At 40.3% G+C, this 18,589-nt stretch overlaps 1 protein-coding gene across 4 annotated transcripts in view; it reads right to left on the bottom strand.

Annotated features, from left to right (window-relative positions):
• The window catches only part of celsr2 (cadherin, EGF LAG seven-pass G-type receptor 2), a 221,976-nt gene that overhangs the window by 70,393 nt on the left and 132,994 nt on the right, over positions 1–18,589 (bottom strand). For all 4 annotated transcript variants that reach the window (XM_061932746.2, XM_061932747.2, XM_061932749.2 and 1 more), the window contains exons 4-5: positions 11,710–11,825; positions 11,541–11,629 (exon numbers count right to left, since the gene is read on the bottom strand). In XM_061932746.2, the coding sequence (XP_061788730.2) occupies positions 11,541–11,629; positions 11,710–11,825 (205 nt within the window). The remainder of the gene's footprint in view (positions 1–11,540; positions 11,630–11,709; positions 11,826–18,589) is intronic.

Raw genomic sequence — 18,589 nt, 5'->3', positions numbered from 1 at the left:
TAGTACCGGTATACTGTACAACTCTAGTTCATAGTTAATATTGTAAAGCCCACATTCTGTATTTTTATCTACATTCTGAGTGTCTTCTCAGTAAAAAACTTAAATGTAATTCCGCTTTTGAGATAGTCTGTTATAAAGTTTTTAGTACCAGTCATTATTGTGTCCGTGTTAGTGCCATCGTGTAATTAGCTTGTATTCTTTTTTGCGGAATCTTGGGATTTGTTTATAAATTCACAGCAACCTCCACTGTTTAAGTGTTCATAAAAAATAAGAAGCTCCTCGACCCCCGGGCTCGGCGTCTTTCTGTGTGGAGTTTCCATGTTCTCCCTGCATTCCGCCCGAATGCAGCTGGGATAGGCTCCAGCACCCTCGCAACCCCTTAGGGACAGGAGGTAGGAAATGAAATGAGGTATGGTCTTATGTTTTGAAGCAGCAGAAAAAATTTTGCACTGAATTTTTCAGCACTGAATTTTTATACAGTGAATTTTAAAACACTGAATTTAAACATGCATGTTTTGTCAACAAACTTTTTTTAAATGAAATTGTCAGCATAATTTGATGTTAAAAAATTTCAGTTCACAAAATTTAAACGCTAAAAATTCCGTTACAAAAATTCAGTTTAAAAAAAAAGCTTTGGGAATAAAGACACAAAAGACACGTGCTAAATTAACAGCTGAATAGTGCTGGCAAAACGGTGTTGATAAATCACATTGCGCAAGCTGAATAATTATATTTGCATTAGGGTTGTACGGTATACCGGTATTAGTATAGTACAGTGATGTGCGATGAGGTTCATGGCTGGTGAGGCACTGACTTCATCACAGTCAGATTTACAAACATATGAACCCTAAAGAGTATCTTATTCACCATTTGATTGGCAGCAGTTAACGGGTTATGTTTAAAAGCTCATACCAGCATTCTTCCCTGCTTGGCACTCAGCATCAAAGGTTGGAATTGGGGGTTAAATCACCGAAAATGATTCCCGGGCGCGGCGCCGCTGCTGCTCACTGCTCCCCTCACCTCCCAGGGGGTGAGCAAGGGGATGGGTCAAATGCAGAGGACAAATTTCACCACACCTAGTGTGTATCATTGCTACTTTAACTTAACTTTAACTTTACACATACAAATTGTAGCACACAAAAAAAGCACATTTAATTAAAAAAAACGTTATTATGGTCTTACCTTTACTTATAAATGAAGTCCATGCGCAGGTCCTTTTGAACAAAAGCATCGATAACTTGTTTATAGAAGTCTTCCTTATCTTTCTTCAGTTTTAAAAGTCTCTCTGTCTCAATGGAGATCTTCCTTTAATTATTACCTCCTGCTTCGATTGAAAGTCCAGTTTAGAAAACTGTTTTATTTTAGATATGTAATCCTCCATGTTAAACGTCCAGGCAAGAGGAAAAAATAAACAATTGATGGTGGAAACTTTACACTAGACTTCAGGCAACGTGGATCCTGTCCCTCTCCTGTCTTCCTCCAGACTCTGGGACCTCGATTTCCAAAGGAAATGCAAAATTTGCATGGTTGGGTGATGGTTTGGAGTGCCATGTCATCTGCTGGTGTCGGTCCACTCTGTTTCCTGAGATCCAGGGTCAACGCAGCCGTCTACCAGCACTTCATGCTTCTTGCTGCTGACCTGCTCTATGGAGATGGAGATTTCAAGTTCCAACAGGACTTGGCGCCTGCACACAGCGCAAAATCTACCCGTGCCTGGTTTACGGACCATGGTATTTCTGTTCTAAATTGGCCCGCCAACTCCCCTGACCTTAGCCCCATAGAAAATCTGTGGGGTATTGTGAAAAGGAAGATGCAGAATGCCAGACCCAAAAACGCAGAAGAGTTGAAGGCCACTATCAGAGCAACCTGGGCTCTCATAACACCTGAGCAGTGCCAGAAACTCATCGACTCCATGCCACGCCGCATTAACGCAGTAATTGAGGCAAAAGGAGCTCCAACCAAGTATTGAGTATTGTACATGCTCATATTTTTCATTTTCATACTTTTCAGTTGGTCAACATTTCTAAAAATCCCTTTTTTGTATTAGCCTTAAGTAATATTCTAATTTTGTGACACACGGAATTTTGGATTTTCATTTGTTGCCACTTCAAATCATCAAAATTAAATGAAATAAACATTTGAATGCATCAGTCTGTGTGCAATGAATAAATATAATGTACAAGTTACACCTTTTGAATGCAATTACTGAAATAAATCAAGTTTTTCAAAATATTCTAATTTACTGGCTTTTACCTGTATATTGATGTATAATGTAGGAACCAGAATATTAATAACAGAAAGAAACAACCCTTTTGTGTGAATGAGTGTGAATGGGGGAGGGAGGTTTTTTGGGTTGGTGCACTAATTGTAAGTGTATCTTGTGTTTTTTATGTTGATTTAATAAAAAAAACAAAAAAAACAAAGCCGATACCGATAAAAAAAACAAAAAACGATACCGATAATTTCCGATATTACATTCTAAAGCATTTATCGGCCAATAACATCGGCAGGCCGATATTATCGGACATCACTACTTTTAGTAGATCAGCTTTGCCTGTGCTTTCAGATCTGCATGCGTTTTAGTACACGCAAACCTTTAGTAAATCAGGCCCTATGTGTTTCTATTTTACAATACGGTTTCTATCGTGCAAAACATGGTCAAAAAATTTAAAAAATATAAATAAAAAATACATATTTCTGATTAGGGTTGGGGCTGATTCAAATACTTCATACCACGCCTTCCACCCGAGTGCTGCTGGGATAGGCTCCAGCACCCCCTGCGACCCAATAAGTGACAAGCGGTAGAAAAATGGATGGATATTTAAAAGTGACAAACGAGACAGTATCATTTTGCCAGCGGTTTCCCTACAAGGAGGCAATTGTTTCACGGCCATCTTGTTAAGTCAACTACTTCTTTTATTTTGTCCACCGTGTAACAAATTTCTTGACGATGAACAAGGCAAACACGACGCTTGAATCGGTCAACGGTGAAATCATCCGGCGTGTTCTTTTGCTTCTTCTGGTGAAAGGTCCGGAACAGGCAGCGCTCCAGATTGGACGCTCCTTTGCTGACCTCTGCTGTCATCAGTCACGGCTGCTGATTGGCCAACAAGGAGCGCCTGTCAGGACGACATCGGGCCCCACAAAGCCCCGTCCTGTCAGCGCTGATTGGAGTGTACATATTTGCTCAAGTCCACAACAGGAGCATTATGGGAATATGACTTTCTTGACAAAAAAGGTGGTCACCCACAGAAATATGCGGTGTAAGATGGACTGGAAACACCATAGCAACAAGGGAGCGGGGGCCCCGAAGCGTCGCCGTTCAAAGAGTCAATACTTCTCCCTGCTTTTCTTCCAGGCTCCTTCCCCGGGGCCGCATCATTCACTGCCCCGAGGTCCCAAAGGAAGCGGAGCCACGCACAAAGGCGGCGGTCATTGCCATTCTCCGCAGCCCCCGCTATCCATGAAAGCCACATTTCAATCTAAGACCCCTCCCTGAAGCACCGCCCTAACCCCTGCAGATAAGGACGTGTCATGGTGGGATACCTCCAGTGGGAGGGGCTTCTGCTTTCCCTGCAAAGTCAGAAGTGGAGCGATGCTTTGGTGTTTAAAAGTCTCGGTGCACACATTTTTGTACATTTCAATAAGAAATTATCATATGTCTTAGTAACGATTAAACCATATCTATACTAAGTGTATTTTCAGTATCAGGTCGATACTAGTGTGATATGAGCTATATTTTTCAGTTCTCCATGTTTATTTTCACAGATATAGGTATTTTTTTGTTGTTCATTTTGTTAGGACAAACCGATTTGTAGTATCGCTTTTACCCAAACTGCTATACTGAGTTATTTGAAGGCCACCTGCTCAGTGGCCTTGTGGTTAGAGTGTCCGCCCTGAGAAGGTCGTGAGTTCAAACCCCGGCCGAGTCATACCAAAGACTATAAACATGGGACCCATTACCTGCCTGCTTGACACTCAGCATCAAGGGTTGGAATTGGGGTTTAAATCACTAAAAATGATTACCGAGCGCGGCCACTGCTGCTGCTCACTGCTCCCCTGAACAAGGGAATGGGTCAAATGCAAAGGACAAATTTCACCACACTTAGTGTGTGTGCGACAATCATTGGTACTTTTAACTTTAAACTTGATGACTCAGCTTCTTTGATCACACTGATGTTCAAATAATCATAACTTCCCTTTTGTTTTTTTGCAAAAAAACCTTTGACATAGCTTTTTTTGTCGCGAGGTCACTGGTGTGCGTGAGCGACAGGAAGTAAACCTCACACTCGCTTGGGGAGAATCGTGCGGCCCAACCTGCTGAATCGCATGTGTACGTTGCTAAGACCCTGGATGTAAGATGCTGCATCTTTTTCGATAATTAGTGACTCAATTAGTCAACCAAAGGTTGTAAGTTAGAGAATTCGCCCTGAGATTGGTAGGTCGTGAGTTCAAACCCCGGCGGAGTCATACCAAAGACTATAAAAATGGGACCCATTACCTCCATGCTTGGCACTCAAAATCAAGGGTTGGAATTGGGGGTTAAATCACCAAAAATGATTCCCGGGCGTGGCCACCGCTGCTGCTTACTGATCCCCTCACCTTCCAGGGGGTGAATGTCAAATGTCAAATGCAGAGGACAAATTTCGCCACACCTTGTGCGTTTATGACAATCATTGGTACTTTAACTTTAACTTAACTGTTCATCCATTTTCACTTCCTGAAAGTTTAATGTCCCAATATTTTTAAGAAAATAAAAGGTCAGTTCTCGTTCCAGGTCTTGGCCCAGGTGTCTTTTCTCTGTCTTATATTTTTAAACTATCATCCTTTAAATCGTAAGAAAAATTAAAAAAGACATGTGTTCCTGTCTCTCATAATGATTGTGAACGATAGGAAAACATTCCAAAAGAAGTGCAGTTCCTTTTTAAAACACAAACAAAAAAAACCTCAAATTTAAAAAACTAAACATATGAAAAAAATTAGAATATATAAATGAACAAAATATACTTAAAGAAAAATACTGAAAACAATTAACAAATAAATGTTGTAATACTATCGTTTGTTTATATTTATTTATTGATACTACTGCTAGGAAGTATTTAGATACAAGTTTCGTTTTTAGGTATATTAGATGGTATTTTATCTCGAAATGTCTTTCTCAGAAGTGAAGTGTTTTGGGACTGAATTGTAATGTTGTACATTAGGATGTTCACTAGTGATGGGTAAATGACACCTAGTTGTATTGACACTGCATTGATACTGTATTGTTATTTCATATTGGTGCCATCAACTGGATTGAAAAAGTAACTACATTTGACCCGCAAAGTAGATTATCCATCCATCCATTATCTACCACTTGTCCCTCTCGGGGTCGTGGGGGTGCTAGAGCCTATCCCAGCTGCATTCGGGAGAAAGGGGGGTACACCTTGGACATGTCGCCACCTCATCACAGGGCCAACACAGATAGACAGACAACATTCACACTCACATTCACACACTAGGGCCAATTTAGTGTTGCCAGTCAACCTATCCCCAGGTGCATGTTTTTGGAGGTGGGAGGAAGTCGGAGTACCCACGCAGTCACAGAGAGAACAAGCAAACTCCACTCAGAAAGACCCCGAGCCCGGGGATCAAACCCAGGTCCTTCTTATTGTGAGGCACACACACTAACCCCTGTAGCACTGCTCTGCAAAGTAAATTAGTAGTTAAGTCTTTTTTATGCTGCCCTTCTTTTTTTTGCTTCAGCTGTTACATATAGTGTAATATTGTACATGGTAATTGGGATTTGTTATATATTGTATATATTATATAAAAATATGATATAATATAATATAATATATCATTAAATATTATATACTGTATATATAATATATAAATATTCCATTTATGTTACATTTTATATTGCCAGATGTGGCTCTTTTGATGACTGCATCTGGCTCTCTGATAAATCTTAGGTGACATTGCTTAACACGATAAGTAATGAATAATTCAGCTGGTAATCACAGTGTTAAAAATAACGTTCAAAATATAAAACATTCTCATGCATTTTAATCCTCCCATCCGTTTTCTACCGCACCTGTTCAAGAAGCATTCTATTTATTATTGGTTAGATTCAGAATAACAATGTTATTAAAAAGAATAAGAGACTTATTATACTCTAAAAATGTTGGTCTTACTTAAAAATGCACGCATTTAGTTGTATTCAGTGTTAAAAAATATTATATGGCTCTCACGGAAATACATTTTAAAATATTTGGCTTTCATGTGTGACGACCGGGGCGCATTGTGATGCGGGGTTCGTTCTCTCAGGAATGCAGACGGGCGTCAGACACAGCGTGCAGGTAAGAAAGTATTTATTTAATAATAACTTATACTGGAAAAAAGAAAAGGGTGCTCATAGCACATGAGGCAAAAACTAAAAGAGCTAGCATGGGAGCTAGAAGGTAACAAAAAAAGGAGTTTAGCGTGGAAGCTAACAGGTACAGAGCCGGAACAAAAGTCGTCAACTGTTGCACGAAAACAAACTACGAAGCCAGAACGAATGACAGGGAGGACAGACTTAAATAATAATGTCAGTGATGACAAACAGGTGCGTGTCGGGAACAAACGCGGCAGGTGAAAATAATAAGCAGCCATGGCAACAAACTCAGGTGTACAAAACAGGTACTCAAGGAGTCCAAAACTAACCAAAAACACAAGTATCTTGAAAACGTAAATAAAAAATATGATCCGGGCAGCGGATCACAACAGTACCCCCCCCTTAAGGGACAGATTCCAGATGTCCCTTTGAAAAACTAAAACCCCCCCAACTATAACAAAGTTCAAGAGTCCAGGGAGGGTGGAGGGAGGATTTGGCGGAGGGTCGCCAGGTCACATGTCCCCGAATCCACCGGGGACGAGTCAGGTGGCGGCGGCGAATGGAACGCCGCTGCCGGAGGCGAGGCGGGCGACCACGGAAAGGCCACATTTGTGGCTGCCGAGAAGGTGGACGTGAGTGGCGCCAGAAGTTCAGCAGCCGGAGAGTTCTGCGACTACGTCTCGGGTGTCGCTGCTGTTTGCGCCACTGGCGTCCATACTCTAACCTCCGAGAGCGCCGCTTGCGCCGCCAGACCACCCGAGGTCGCTGAGACGACGAGGAGAGAGCAGACGTTGCCGTGGAAGCAGGAGGAAGCGTCGTCGTCGCCGTGGAAGCAGGAGGAAGCGTCGTCGTCGCCGTGGAAGCAGGAGGAAGCGTCGTCGTCGCCGTGGAAACAGGAGGCGTCGTCGTCGCCGTGGAAACAGGAGGCGTCGTCGTCGCCGTGGAAACAGGAGGCGTCGTCGTCGCCGTGGAAACAGGAGGCGTCGTCGCCGTGGAAGCAGGAGGCGCCGTCGCCGTGGAAGCAGGAGGCGCCGTCGCCGTGGAAGCAGGAGGCGCCGTCGCCATGGAAGCAGGAGGCGCCGTCGCCATGGAAGCAGGAGGCGCCGTCGCCATGGAAGCAGGAGGCGCCGTCGCCATGGAAGCAGGAGGCGCCGTCGCCATGGAAGTAGGAGGCGCCGTCGGCGTGGGCGGAGCCAGAGGCGGAGCAGGCGGCTCGTCTGTCGGCGTGGGCGGAGCCAGAGGCGGAGCAGGCGGCTCGTCTGTCGGCGTGGGCAAAGCCAGAGGCGGAGCAGGCGGCTCGTCTGTCGGCGTGGGCGGAGCCAGAGGCGGAGCAGGCGGCTCGTCTGTCGGCGTGGGCGGAGCCAGAGGCGGAGCAGGCGGCTCGTCTGTCGGCGTGGGCGGAGCAGGCAACGGAGTATCTGCGGGTGGTGAATGTCTCAGCTGGACTGCTGCGTTGGCCGTAGGTGGAATCATCACCTGCAGCGCGGAGAGTATACTGCCCAGCTGTCTCTCCAAAACATCAAGGCGGGCGTCTTGGCGTTCCGCCATGGCATTGACGCAAGCCCCAAGAACGCCAAACTGTTCCTCCTGTTGTCCAAGTTGTTTGGCCTGTTGGTGCAATGCCCTTTTTACTTGGTCGGTCACTGCGGGGTTTCGTGTGCTTTGCAGCGATGGAGCAGGAGGTGGAGAGGATGGTGTTTGCAGGACCACCAGGGTTGATGGTGGCGTCAGAGTGGCGGGCGTCCGGGCTGTCGTTGTCGTTGCCGTGGAAACAGGTGCTGGTACGGAAACCAGACTTGGAGTCGGTGCTGGTGCGGAAACCAGACTTGGAGTCGGTGCTGGTGCGGAAACCAGCCTTGGAGCCGGCGCTGCTGTGGGAACCAGCCTTGGAGCCGGCGCTGGTGTGGGAACCAGCCTTGGAGCCGGCGCTGGTGTGGGAACCAGCCTTGGAGCTGGCGCTGGTGTGGGAACCAGCCTTGGAGCCGGCGCTGGTGTGGGAACCAGCCTTGGAGCAGGAGGTTGTGGCTTAGCACGCCGAAGATCTGGTGGCGGAGGTCGGCATGGAGGTTTGGGCTTGGCTGGGTGCTGCTGTGCCCGCCCACAAGCAAAGCACCCAGTACTAGCCCCCCCCTCAAGAAGCGGATCCCAGACGCGTCTTGTGCAGTCTGGAACAGTCTTTAGGGGTGGGAAGGAGGAGGTGAGGAGGGGGGTAGGCTCCTCCCCTTTTAAATGTCCAAATTGTCTATTCATCTCCCCAATATGGGACTGTCGGGATGACCAGGAGGGAGAAAACAGAGGAGTGGGCGGAGTTTGAGCCCTAGGGGGTGGGGCCAAAGTAATTGGGGGCGGAGCTTGAAAACCAGAATGTGACTGGTACTGACTAGACTTATAATTAACAAAAATGTCCTGATAGTATTTAATTGTTGAATTAAAGTCATTTGGAGGCGGCTGACAGAAAGAATTGACTGAATTTAAAAAAATGTCTTCGTCTATGACGTCATCACCAGTGGACGGGATGACGTCATCCGCGCGGGTCTCCAGCTGACTGACAGCCCAATCAGTGAACTGTTTGGCAAAGTGAGTGATGGGATTACCAAACATCGGCGGAGGGGAATCATGGGCTGGTTGGCTGTGTTCCGGAGGGAAGAATTGCGGGGGTGGCGCGTCTCTGTCGCGAGCTGAAGCCGTCTTGTGCGACTTCCGCATTCGCTGACGCGTGCGAGCGGGCTGAGAGCGGACCTCCCCGGGCCAGATGGAGTCGATCGGGACCAGAACACCTCCAGGTCCCCATATTATCTCCTCATCTGGAGAACAGCGGAGCGTCTCTGCTTCCATCGCTCGGAGGACCATCCACGCACCTTCATCCACCTCCGTCAAGCCCGTAGCGAAAGAACTTTCTGCTGGCTTCGTACTGTGACGACCGGGGCGCATTGTGATGCGGGGTTCGTTCTCTCAGGAATGCAGACGGGCGTCAGACACAGCGTGCAGGTAAGAAAGTATTTATTTAATAATAACTTATACTGGAAAAAAGAAAAGGGTGCTCATAACACATAAGGCAAAAACTAAAAGAGCTAGCATGGGAGCTAGAAGGTAACAAAAAAAGGAGTTTAGCGTGGAAGCTAACAGGTACAGAGCCGGAACAAAAGTCGTCAACTGTTGCACGAAAACAAACTACGAAGCCAGAACGAATGACAGGGAGGACAGACTTAAATAATAATGTCAGTGATGACAAACAGGTGCGTGTCGGGAACAAACGCGGCAGGTGAAAATAATAAGCAGACATGGCAACAAACTCAGGTGTACAAAACAGGTACTCAAGGAGTCCAAAACTAACCAAAAACACAAGTATCTTGAAAACGTAAATAAAAAATATGATCCGGGCAGCGGATCACAACATCATGGCTCTCGCAGCCAAAAGGGTTCCCGACCCCTGGTCTACTTAATACCTGTATTATCCTTTCCATCCTTACCCTTTCCATCCTTTGAAACTGAGCTATTGTGTGGAGCAATTTCCCTTGTGGATTAATAAAGTTTGTCTATGTCTAAGTCTAAGTCTAAATATAATTGTGTGTATTTTTTAAACTAAAGTTAATGAATAAAATATGCAATTCTGGTCATTGTGCCAAATAGTAGACAGGATTTGGCGCTATAAAGATCAAAATAATCCTGCACTCAGGACATTTTTCTTTCCCTTAGTTCCAGTTGGATTGAGGATAGCGAAGGAAGCAGATGTCCAACGCGGAATGGCACTCCTACGACTTCTGTCAGTGCGAGCTGTGACTTTTGGGCATATATATATATATATATATATATATATATATATATATATATATATATATATAGTACAGTACCGGCCAAAAATTATAAGTTACATACACACATATATATATACACATTTATATGTATATATATACATCCATCCATTTTCTACCGCTTATTCCCTTCGGGGTTGCGGGGGGCGCTGGAGCCTATCTCAGCTACAATCATATATATATATATATATATATATATATATATATATATATATATATATATATATATATATATAAAAAAAAATATATATATATATATATATATTTATATACATGTATTTATTCCTCGCCAGTGATGAGGTGGCGACTTGTCCAGGGTGTTCCCTGCATGAGATAGGCTTCAGCACTCCCCGCAAAAATGGATGGATGGATATATTCCTCGCGCACTAATTGACTGAAAAAGTCATGATGATGTGACGTTATTGATGGGAAAATGCATTTTTAGACAATACGATTTGCCTGAGCGGCAAGGAGACACAGAACAACAGTAACAAGCGGTAGAAAATGGATTAGAAAGGACAGATTTAAAAAAAGAATAATAAAAAAACACACATATATATATATATATATATATATATATATATATATATATATATATATATATATATATATATATATATACACATACACATACACATACAGGTATATATTTTTTAATGTATTTGTGACTTCCCGCGGGACAGATTTTGGACACTGGTGGGCGGATTCGTAGTTTGGGGACCCATCACTAATGTTTACATTACAGTTCACTCTCGTGCCCATGTACGCTAAAGTGATCTCTTTTGTCACGACATAGCCATTTTTAGCTTTTGTAGACTACAGAGTCCATCATAGTTTGTTGGCCAAAAGACAACTTTTAACCCCTTCTTCATTCATGCTATCATTGACATTGAATAGAAAATGTGCATGGTGGGAGGGATGGGATCGAGTTGGGGGGGGTCATCTTTATGATGCAAAGTGCCTTCTTAAATGGACTCCAAACTGGAAACGCAAGAACACAACAGATCCTGCACATTCCTCACTAATTAAGATGTTGAAATGTTGGTGTGGAAAAAACTGTTTGAGTCATCTTGAGTCCAGTCTAGCTCCAAAAGTAATACCCCTCCCCCACATTAAACAAACATCTCATCCCTTGGCTGCTTTCCACACCCTCAGGGGGCATCGGTACCCCGCCTGTGGAGGATGCCCATCTGACACACATATTCTGACCTGATGAGCGCTAACAAATATTCCTCTTTTCCCGCCTCATCCTTGGGCGCCCCACAGAGAATGCTGCCCTGGGCAATAAGTGGGTTTCATTGTACCTAAAAGGAAAACGTTGCACAAGTCTGGTCTAGAATCTGCCTTAGAGTCAGTTGGGTGGATGGTACCTTGTTGTAGTAGTGGACCTCCACCACATGCCACTGGCCGTCGCTGACTCCGCCCACAATGAAAGGCGATACAGTGGTCTTGGTTTCTCCTGGGGAAACAATGATGTTTGCTAAGAATTTACTTAAAACCCTTAAAGAAATAATCAATTATGAAAGGTGTTTTTTTTACCTGCAGAGTAGGTGACCTGAATCTGCTCACTGATGATTTCCATGGCGATAAAGTCATGTTTCTCATTAAAGCGTCCGTTGTACAGCAACAAACCGTTGGGCTCTTTGGTGGCAAATCTAGAAAAATACCAGAAAATCTTTCATTAAAATCTCTAATTAATTAAATCAGATAAAAAATCAACAACAAAAAAAGTTTTGTATTTTTTACTTTATTTTATTGTTATTTTTAATCTGTGGTATTTTTGTTATCATTTTTTCTAATCATTTAAAAACATAAAAAATTAAGTAAATATGTAAAATTTAAAGTTATTTAAATATTGGCATTCAGTAAAAAATTATATTGTAATTATTCATTTATTTCTCTCTCTCTTATGTCAGTGCCCACACAGGTGCTTATGAATAAAAACATTTTTATACATATATATTTTTTTGCCCTTGCGAAGAAAAATGTTTGATTGACATTCATTCATTTATTTAATAATATGTTTATTGTTTTAGTTTTCAGCGGTGTAAAATTGCATGATACTACAAAATATGCATCAGTCCAAGAGCTTTGTAACTTTAACTGTATCAAAATGATACAATAAAGTGATACACAGAATATTATTTTTTTTAATTTAATTTATTAATTTTCTTTTTTGTATCTATTATTTAGTAAAAGTAGTATGTTTTGTTAAAGTTATTGACTTTCCAAATGCATCACAATTGTGTGTGTGTATATATATATATATATATATATATATATATATATATATATATATATATATATATATATATATAATTATTTTTTTTTCATCTGACCACAGAACTTTCCTCCATAAGGTTTTATCTTTGTCCATGTGATGTCAGATGAAACAAAAATTCAGCTGATTGGCCACAATACCCAGCAATATGTTTGGAGGAGAAAAGGTTGAGGCCTTTAATCCCAGGAACACCATACCGACCGTCAAGCATGGTGGTGGTAGTATTATGCTCTGGGCCTGTTTTGCTGCTAATGGAACTTTTGCTTTACAGAGAGTAAATGGAATAATGAAAACGGAGGATTACCTCCAAATTCTTCAGGACAACCTAAAATCATCAGACCGGATGTTGGGTCTTGGGCGCAGTTGGGTGTTCCAACAGGACAATGACCCCAAACACACGTCAAAAGTGGTAAAGGAATGGCTAAATCGCTCTAAAATTAAGGTTTTAGAATGGCCTTTCCAAAGGCTTGACTAAACGTGTGGACAATGCTGAAGAAACAAGTCCATGTCAGAAAACCAACCAATTTTGTCAAGAGGAGTGGTCAAAAATTCAACCAGAAGCTTGTGGATGGCTACCAAAAGTGCCTTACTGCTGTGAAACTTGCCAAGGGACATGTAACCAAATTTTAACATTGCTGTATGTATACTTTTGACCCAGCAGATTTGGTCACATTTTAAGTAGACCCATAATACATTTGTAAAAGAACCAAACTTCATGAATGTTTGTTGTGACAAACAAGTATGTGCTTCAATCACTCTATCACAAAAAAATAAGAGTTGTAGAAATTATTGGAAACTCAAGACAGCCATGACATTATGTTCTTTACAAGTGTATGAAAACTTTTGACCACGACTGTGTGTGTATATATATATATATATATATATATATATATATATATATATATATATATATATATATATATATATATATATATATATATATATATATATATATATATATATATATATATATATATCCATTCATCCATTTTCTACCGCTTGTCCCTTTTATATATATGTATATATATATATATATATATACTGTATATATATATATATATATATATATATATATATATATATATATATATATATATATATATATATATATATATATATATATATATATATATATATATACTTTTAACTTGTATATATATCAGTTACTTTTATATATATCATTTACTTTAAAAAACACAGGCAGCTGGAGAAGTTTAAAGCACAGAGAGCGAGAGCGAGAAAGATGTGCATGTCCCAAGACACTGAGAAGAAGAGAGAGAGAAAGAAAAAGAGACAGAGAGATAGAGAGAAAGAGAGGTGTGCAGGCCCAAGACCCTGAGAAGAAGACATCATGAATATCAAACAGAACATTAAAGCACATGAAACAACACACAGATGAGAAAGTAGGACAATGTCGATGTTGTCCAGTTGATGTGAGGTGGTGATTAATGTGTGTGTATGAGTGTGTGTATGTGCGTGCATGCGTGTCTGTGCGTGTGTGTGTGTGTAGGGACAGAGAGGATGTATTAGTTAGGCGGTGGTGAATGACCATGTAACTTCAATGTGTTGCATTGTTGCTAATGCTGAGGTGTGCAGGTGTGATAATATTATACACTCTCTAAAAAGACCTTTACAGTCTATCAACCTTAAGATGGCGCCAAATATGACCTGCTCAGTGGCCTAGTGGTTAGAGTGTCCGCCCTGAGATCGGTAGGTCGTGAGTTCAAACCCCGGCCGAGTCATACCAAAGACTATGCAAATGGAACCCATGACCTCCCTGCTTGGCATCAAGGGTTGGAATTGGGGGTTAAATCACCAAAAATTATTCCCGGGTGTGGCCACCGCTGCTGCTCACTGCTCCCCTCACCTCCCAAGGGGTGACCAAGGGTGATGGGTCAAATGCAGAGAATAATTTTGCCACACCTAGTGTGTGTGTGTGTGTGTGTGACAATCATGGGTACTTTAACTTAACTTTAATATGTTTCTGTGTGCCAACAATGTCTCGGCGTAAAAAGGCTTCATTCATTCATTTTGTGTGTATTCTTTTTGTATTGTTTCAGTTTCACAAATGCCTCAGTAAATTCACCAAGACGTCACCGTGGAGTTATTGAGTCTGTTTAGCTGATTGGAGAGCTAGTTTCCGCAGCTAGTGGGTCCATGGCGATGACTTCTGTTTTGTTTGATCATCTGTTTTACTGCAGTGTTACAGATACCGTTGGGTCACAATTAAGGTATGTAAATAAACATTTACAGAATATTTCTGTGTAAATAACTAATTTCACAATAGATGTATCTGCAGCTTATAGTCCGGTGCGGCTAATATATGGGAAAAAAATATTTATTCTAAAATTTAGTGAGTGTGACTCATATCCCTGTGCTCCCTATAGTCCGGAAAATACAGTATATGCATTTATTCAAAAATATCAGTTATGTATAATTAATTTTTCTATTACCAATTTTTCTTCTTATGTTGTTCTTCTCTAATTCTTCCTTTTTTTTTATCACTGCATCATTTATCTATTGTTACACATTCACTATTCTTTTCTTTCCCTATTAGAAAATGTTAACAATTTCACATCAGTTTTTTAACTCTTGTAATTGTTTTCTTCATATATCTGAAATATTTTTATTTATTTTTATTTATCTTTATGTACTTATTGAGGTTTCATCTAATTTTTTCCCAAAATAAGATTTATTTAATTAATTTACAATAATTTATTTCATTTTAGATATATTTTTTATTCAAAATATAATTTATGTACTATTTATTATCTTATTACCTTTTTTTTTTTTATCATATTCTTCATAGCCTTTTCTTCTTCCTCTCTTCTATCACTGCATCATCTATCTATTGTTACGCATTTGCTATTCTTTTCTTTCCCTGTTAGAAAATGGTGACAATTTATCATCACTTTTTTAATACTGTTTTTATTTACATATCTGAAATATGTTCATTCATTTTGATCCATCATTTACCCATTTATTGAGGTTTTTTTTAAAAAAAATTTCAAAACGAGGTTTATTGTATTTCTTAAATTGTAGATACATGTGTTTATTTAAATATATATTTTTGTATTACATTATTAATTATTAATTTACCTATTTTTATTCTATTTTTTCTTTTTGTATTTTTCATCATCCTCCATCATCTACTGTATTGTTAAAAATTCTCTTTTCTTTCTCTATTCAAAATTAATAGGTACACATCAGTTTTGTTAACTCTTTTATTTATGTTTGTATTCATACAACTGAATTTTTGTCCATTATTTTAATTAATTATATTTTATAATTATATATTATATTATTATAATATATATTATAGTTGTATTGTATTTTGAATACCTTTTTTCTTTTTTTTTTTCTTTTCTTCTCCCAGTTTTGATCAACTCTTGAATGTATTTCTTTTAAAATATTTGTATTTTCTTTAATTAATTGTCTATTTATTTCTGAACTGCATTCATACATCAATGATTTCTGATAGAATTTTTTTTTTCTCCTTTTTTTTTCTTCCTTTCCTTACATCTCAGATCAAGTTATCTTTCAGTGACCATCAGTAATTTCTGAGACATACAGGGGGTATAGGAATAAATGAGCTCTGCTTCTTCCAACTCCTTTTGAATGTTGAATGGTGCAAGTGTAATTAAAGTGCAGTATGTGATGTTAACATTAGCATCTTTCAGTAGCCTAAGAGCTCCCAGACAAGATGAGCAGCTGCCCGCCCCCTCTTGAAGTCCCTAGGGGGTCCCATGTACAGTACAGTAGAGTATGCATGAAATGCTATTGGTGCAGACACTGCGGGCCACTGCACTGATGGCCTGCTTACTCAGAAAAGCCCAAATCGGCACTTTGGAAGAACGATATCGAAGGTTAAAAACGCTCTCAAATGACCTCCCTGCAGTCAGTAAAGAAAAAGCACAAAGCTAAAATAATAACCCTTCCTCCTCTGCAGCGTCCTACCACTCTTTGACATATTAATTTTAAAGGCTCCACTATATCTCGGCCTCCCGCAGGCCCTGGGGACTATGAGGGTAATCAGTTGGAAGTAACCCCGCACTCATCTGGCATCACTACTGTGCGTACCATTAGGCCGCCATCAGTAAAAAAAACAACCAGTCTGCCCGTATGTGGGGAAGCGTGTCACGCTATATGCTAGCATGTAGGAGACGTGTGCAGTGGGAGGGGGCGGGGGGAACAAGACGCAGCGTTTACAGATTTCTGCTGTATAGGATATACTTTGTATCATTATTATTATTATAGTAACTCGGTTTTCATCTTACTATGATTTGGTTTAAGGCGACAATATGTCTTAGTTTTCATACCCAACCTCGGTTTAAGTGTGATTCTGTCCTTTTTTTCACATTAAGTAACAAACTAGTAGTCCAATCAAAGTCAACCAGAACATTAGAGTCAATGTTTCCAGAGTGTCCCTGAACACACCATACTGCTACAGTTAGTTTTGCCCAGGGGTCAGCAACCCGCGGCTCTCGAACCGCATGAGCTCTTTAGTGCCGCCCTAGTGGCTCCCTGGAGCATTTTTAAAAAAGGATTGAAAATGGAAAATAATTGTTTTGCTTTCGTATGTTTTTTGTGTGAGGACAAACATGACACAAACATTCCCAATTGTTAGAAAGCCCACTGTTTAATATGTTTGTGTGTATTATTCACTGATGAGACTATTTGGTGAACATCGTTTTATCCTAATAATTTCGGCGGTTCTTGAACTCACCATAGTGTGGACTGTGACGCAACAGTTTGTTTACATGTAAAATCTTCCACTCCTTCTTTGTCTCATTTCGTCCACCAAAAGTTTCATGCTGTGCGTGAATGCACAAAGGTGATCTTTGTTGATGTTATTGACTTGTTGGAGTTTGGTCAGTGCATGACTGCAAGCGAATCAATGCTAACATGCTATTTATGCTAGCTGTATGTATATATTACATCATTTTGCCTCATTTGTAGGTATATTTGAGATCATTTAATATCCTTTACTTTTATCCTCTTTGTATTTAATTTAGTTTTGCATGTGTCATGACACATTATCTGTAAGTAATATTGGCTGCATTTCAGATAGTTGTTTGTGTGCCATGTTGTTCCAGACCACAGCAAAAATTACCTAGCTTGCCAAAGATTGTAATAAATCTATTAAAAGAAAACAGACCTCGGTTTCCTTTAACTTGGACACACACATCTACAGCTTTGGCCATTAAAAGCCAGTAATTTCCAGGAGTTATCTCACCGTCTGAGTAGCCTCTGATTTACTAATGGTTTCTAATGTTGTAAAAATGTGTAGAATAAATATTACATTTCAACATTTATGTCGACGAAGATTTGCTTCAACCTTCAGCTTCATAGTCATTTTGATAGTAGGCTATTATAGCTAGTATAGACACTTACATCATGTGTTGCCTTCATTATAACACTTATATAAGGCTTTTCATTTTTTGTTTTTTTGTATTTTTGGTCCAATATGGCTCTTTCAACGTTTTGGGTTGCCGACCTCTGGTCTAGCCAAACAACAAAGGTTAATATAGCGCTTACAGACTCTCCTCCTCTCCTCTTCTTGAACAAGAGTCTTGAGATTAACAAGTGATGTTAAATGTTAATTTATACATTTCATTTCTCGTTTATATGTATTGTTTTTAGTGGGTAGAACTAAAATGTTGTCAATTGGAGTTATAGTGTTACCTACAGGATTTTTTTTTATACAATTCAGTTTTCAAACGACAATTTGGCACTAATATACAATACCTAATAACTGTAATACCAACAAATAATAATTATTATTATTAATATTGCTGTCATTAAGGTCACCATGGGTAAATTGGATCCAACAACAATAAATGTGATAATAAAAACAACAATATAATAATAATAATAATAATAATATCAACAACAATAATAATAATAATACTAATAATGGTATAATCATTAACTATTGTAATTTTCATGTGACTTATGTCTCATCTTAAAACACCTTTACATTATTTGGCTTTAAACCCTGCATGAAATGTGTGATGTACCGTATATCCATCCATCCATCCATCCCATCCATTTTCTACCGCTTATTCCCTTTGGGGTCGCGGGGGGCGCTGGAGCCTATCTCAGCTACAATCGGGCGGAAGGCGGGGTACACCCTGG

The sequence above is a fragment of the Nerophis lumbriciformis genome, linkage group LG38, assembly GCF_033978685.3.
Source record: "Nerophis lumbriciformis linkage group LG38, RoL_Nlum_v2.1, whole genome shotgun sequence".
NCBI classification, from domain to species: Eukaryota; Metazoa; Chordata; class Actinopteri; order Syngnathiformes; family Syngnathidae; genus Nerophis; species Nerophis lumbriciformis.
This window is presented reverse-complemented; position numbering and strand designations above follow the sequence as displayed.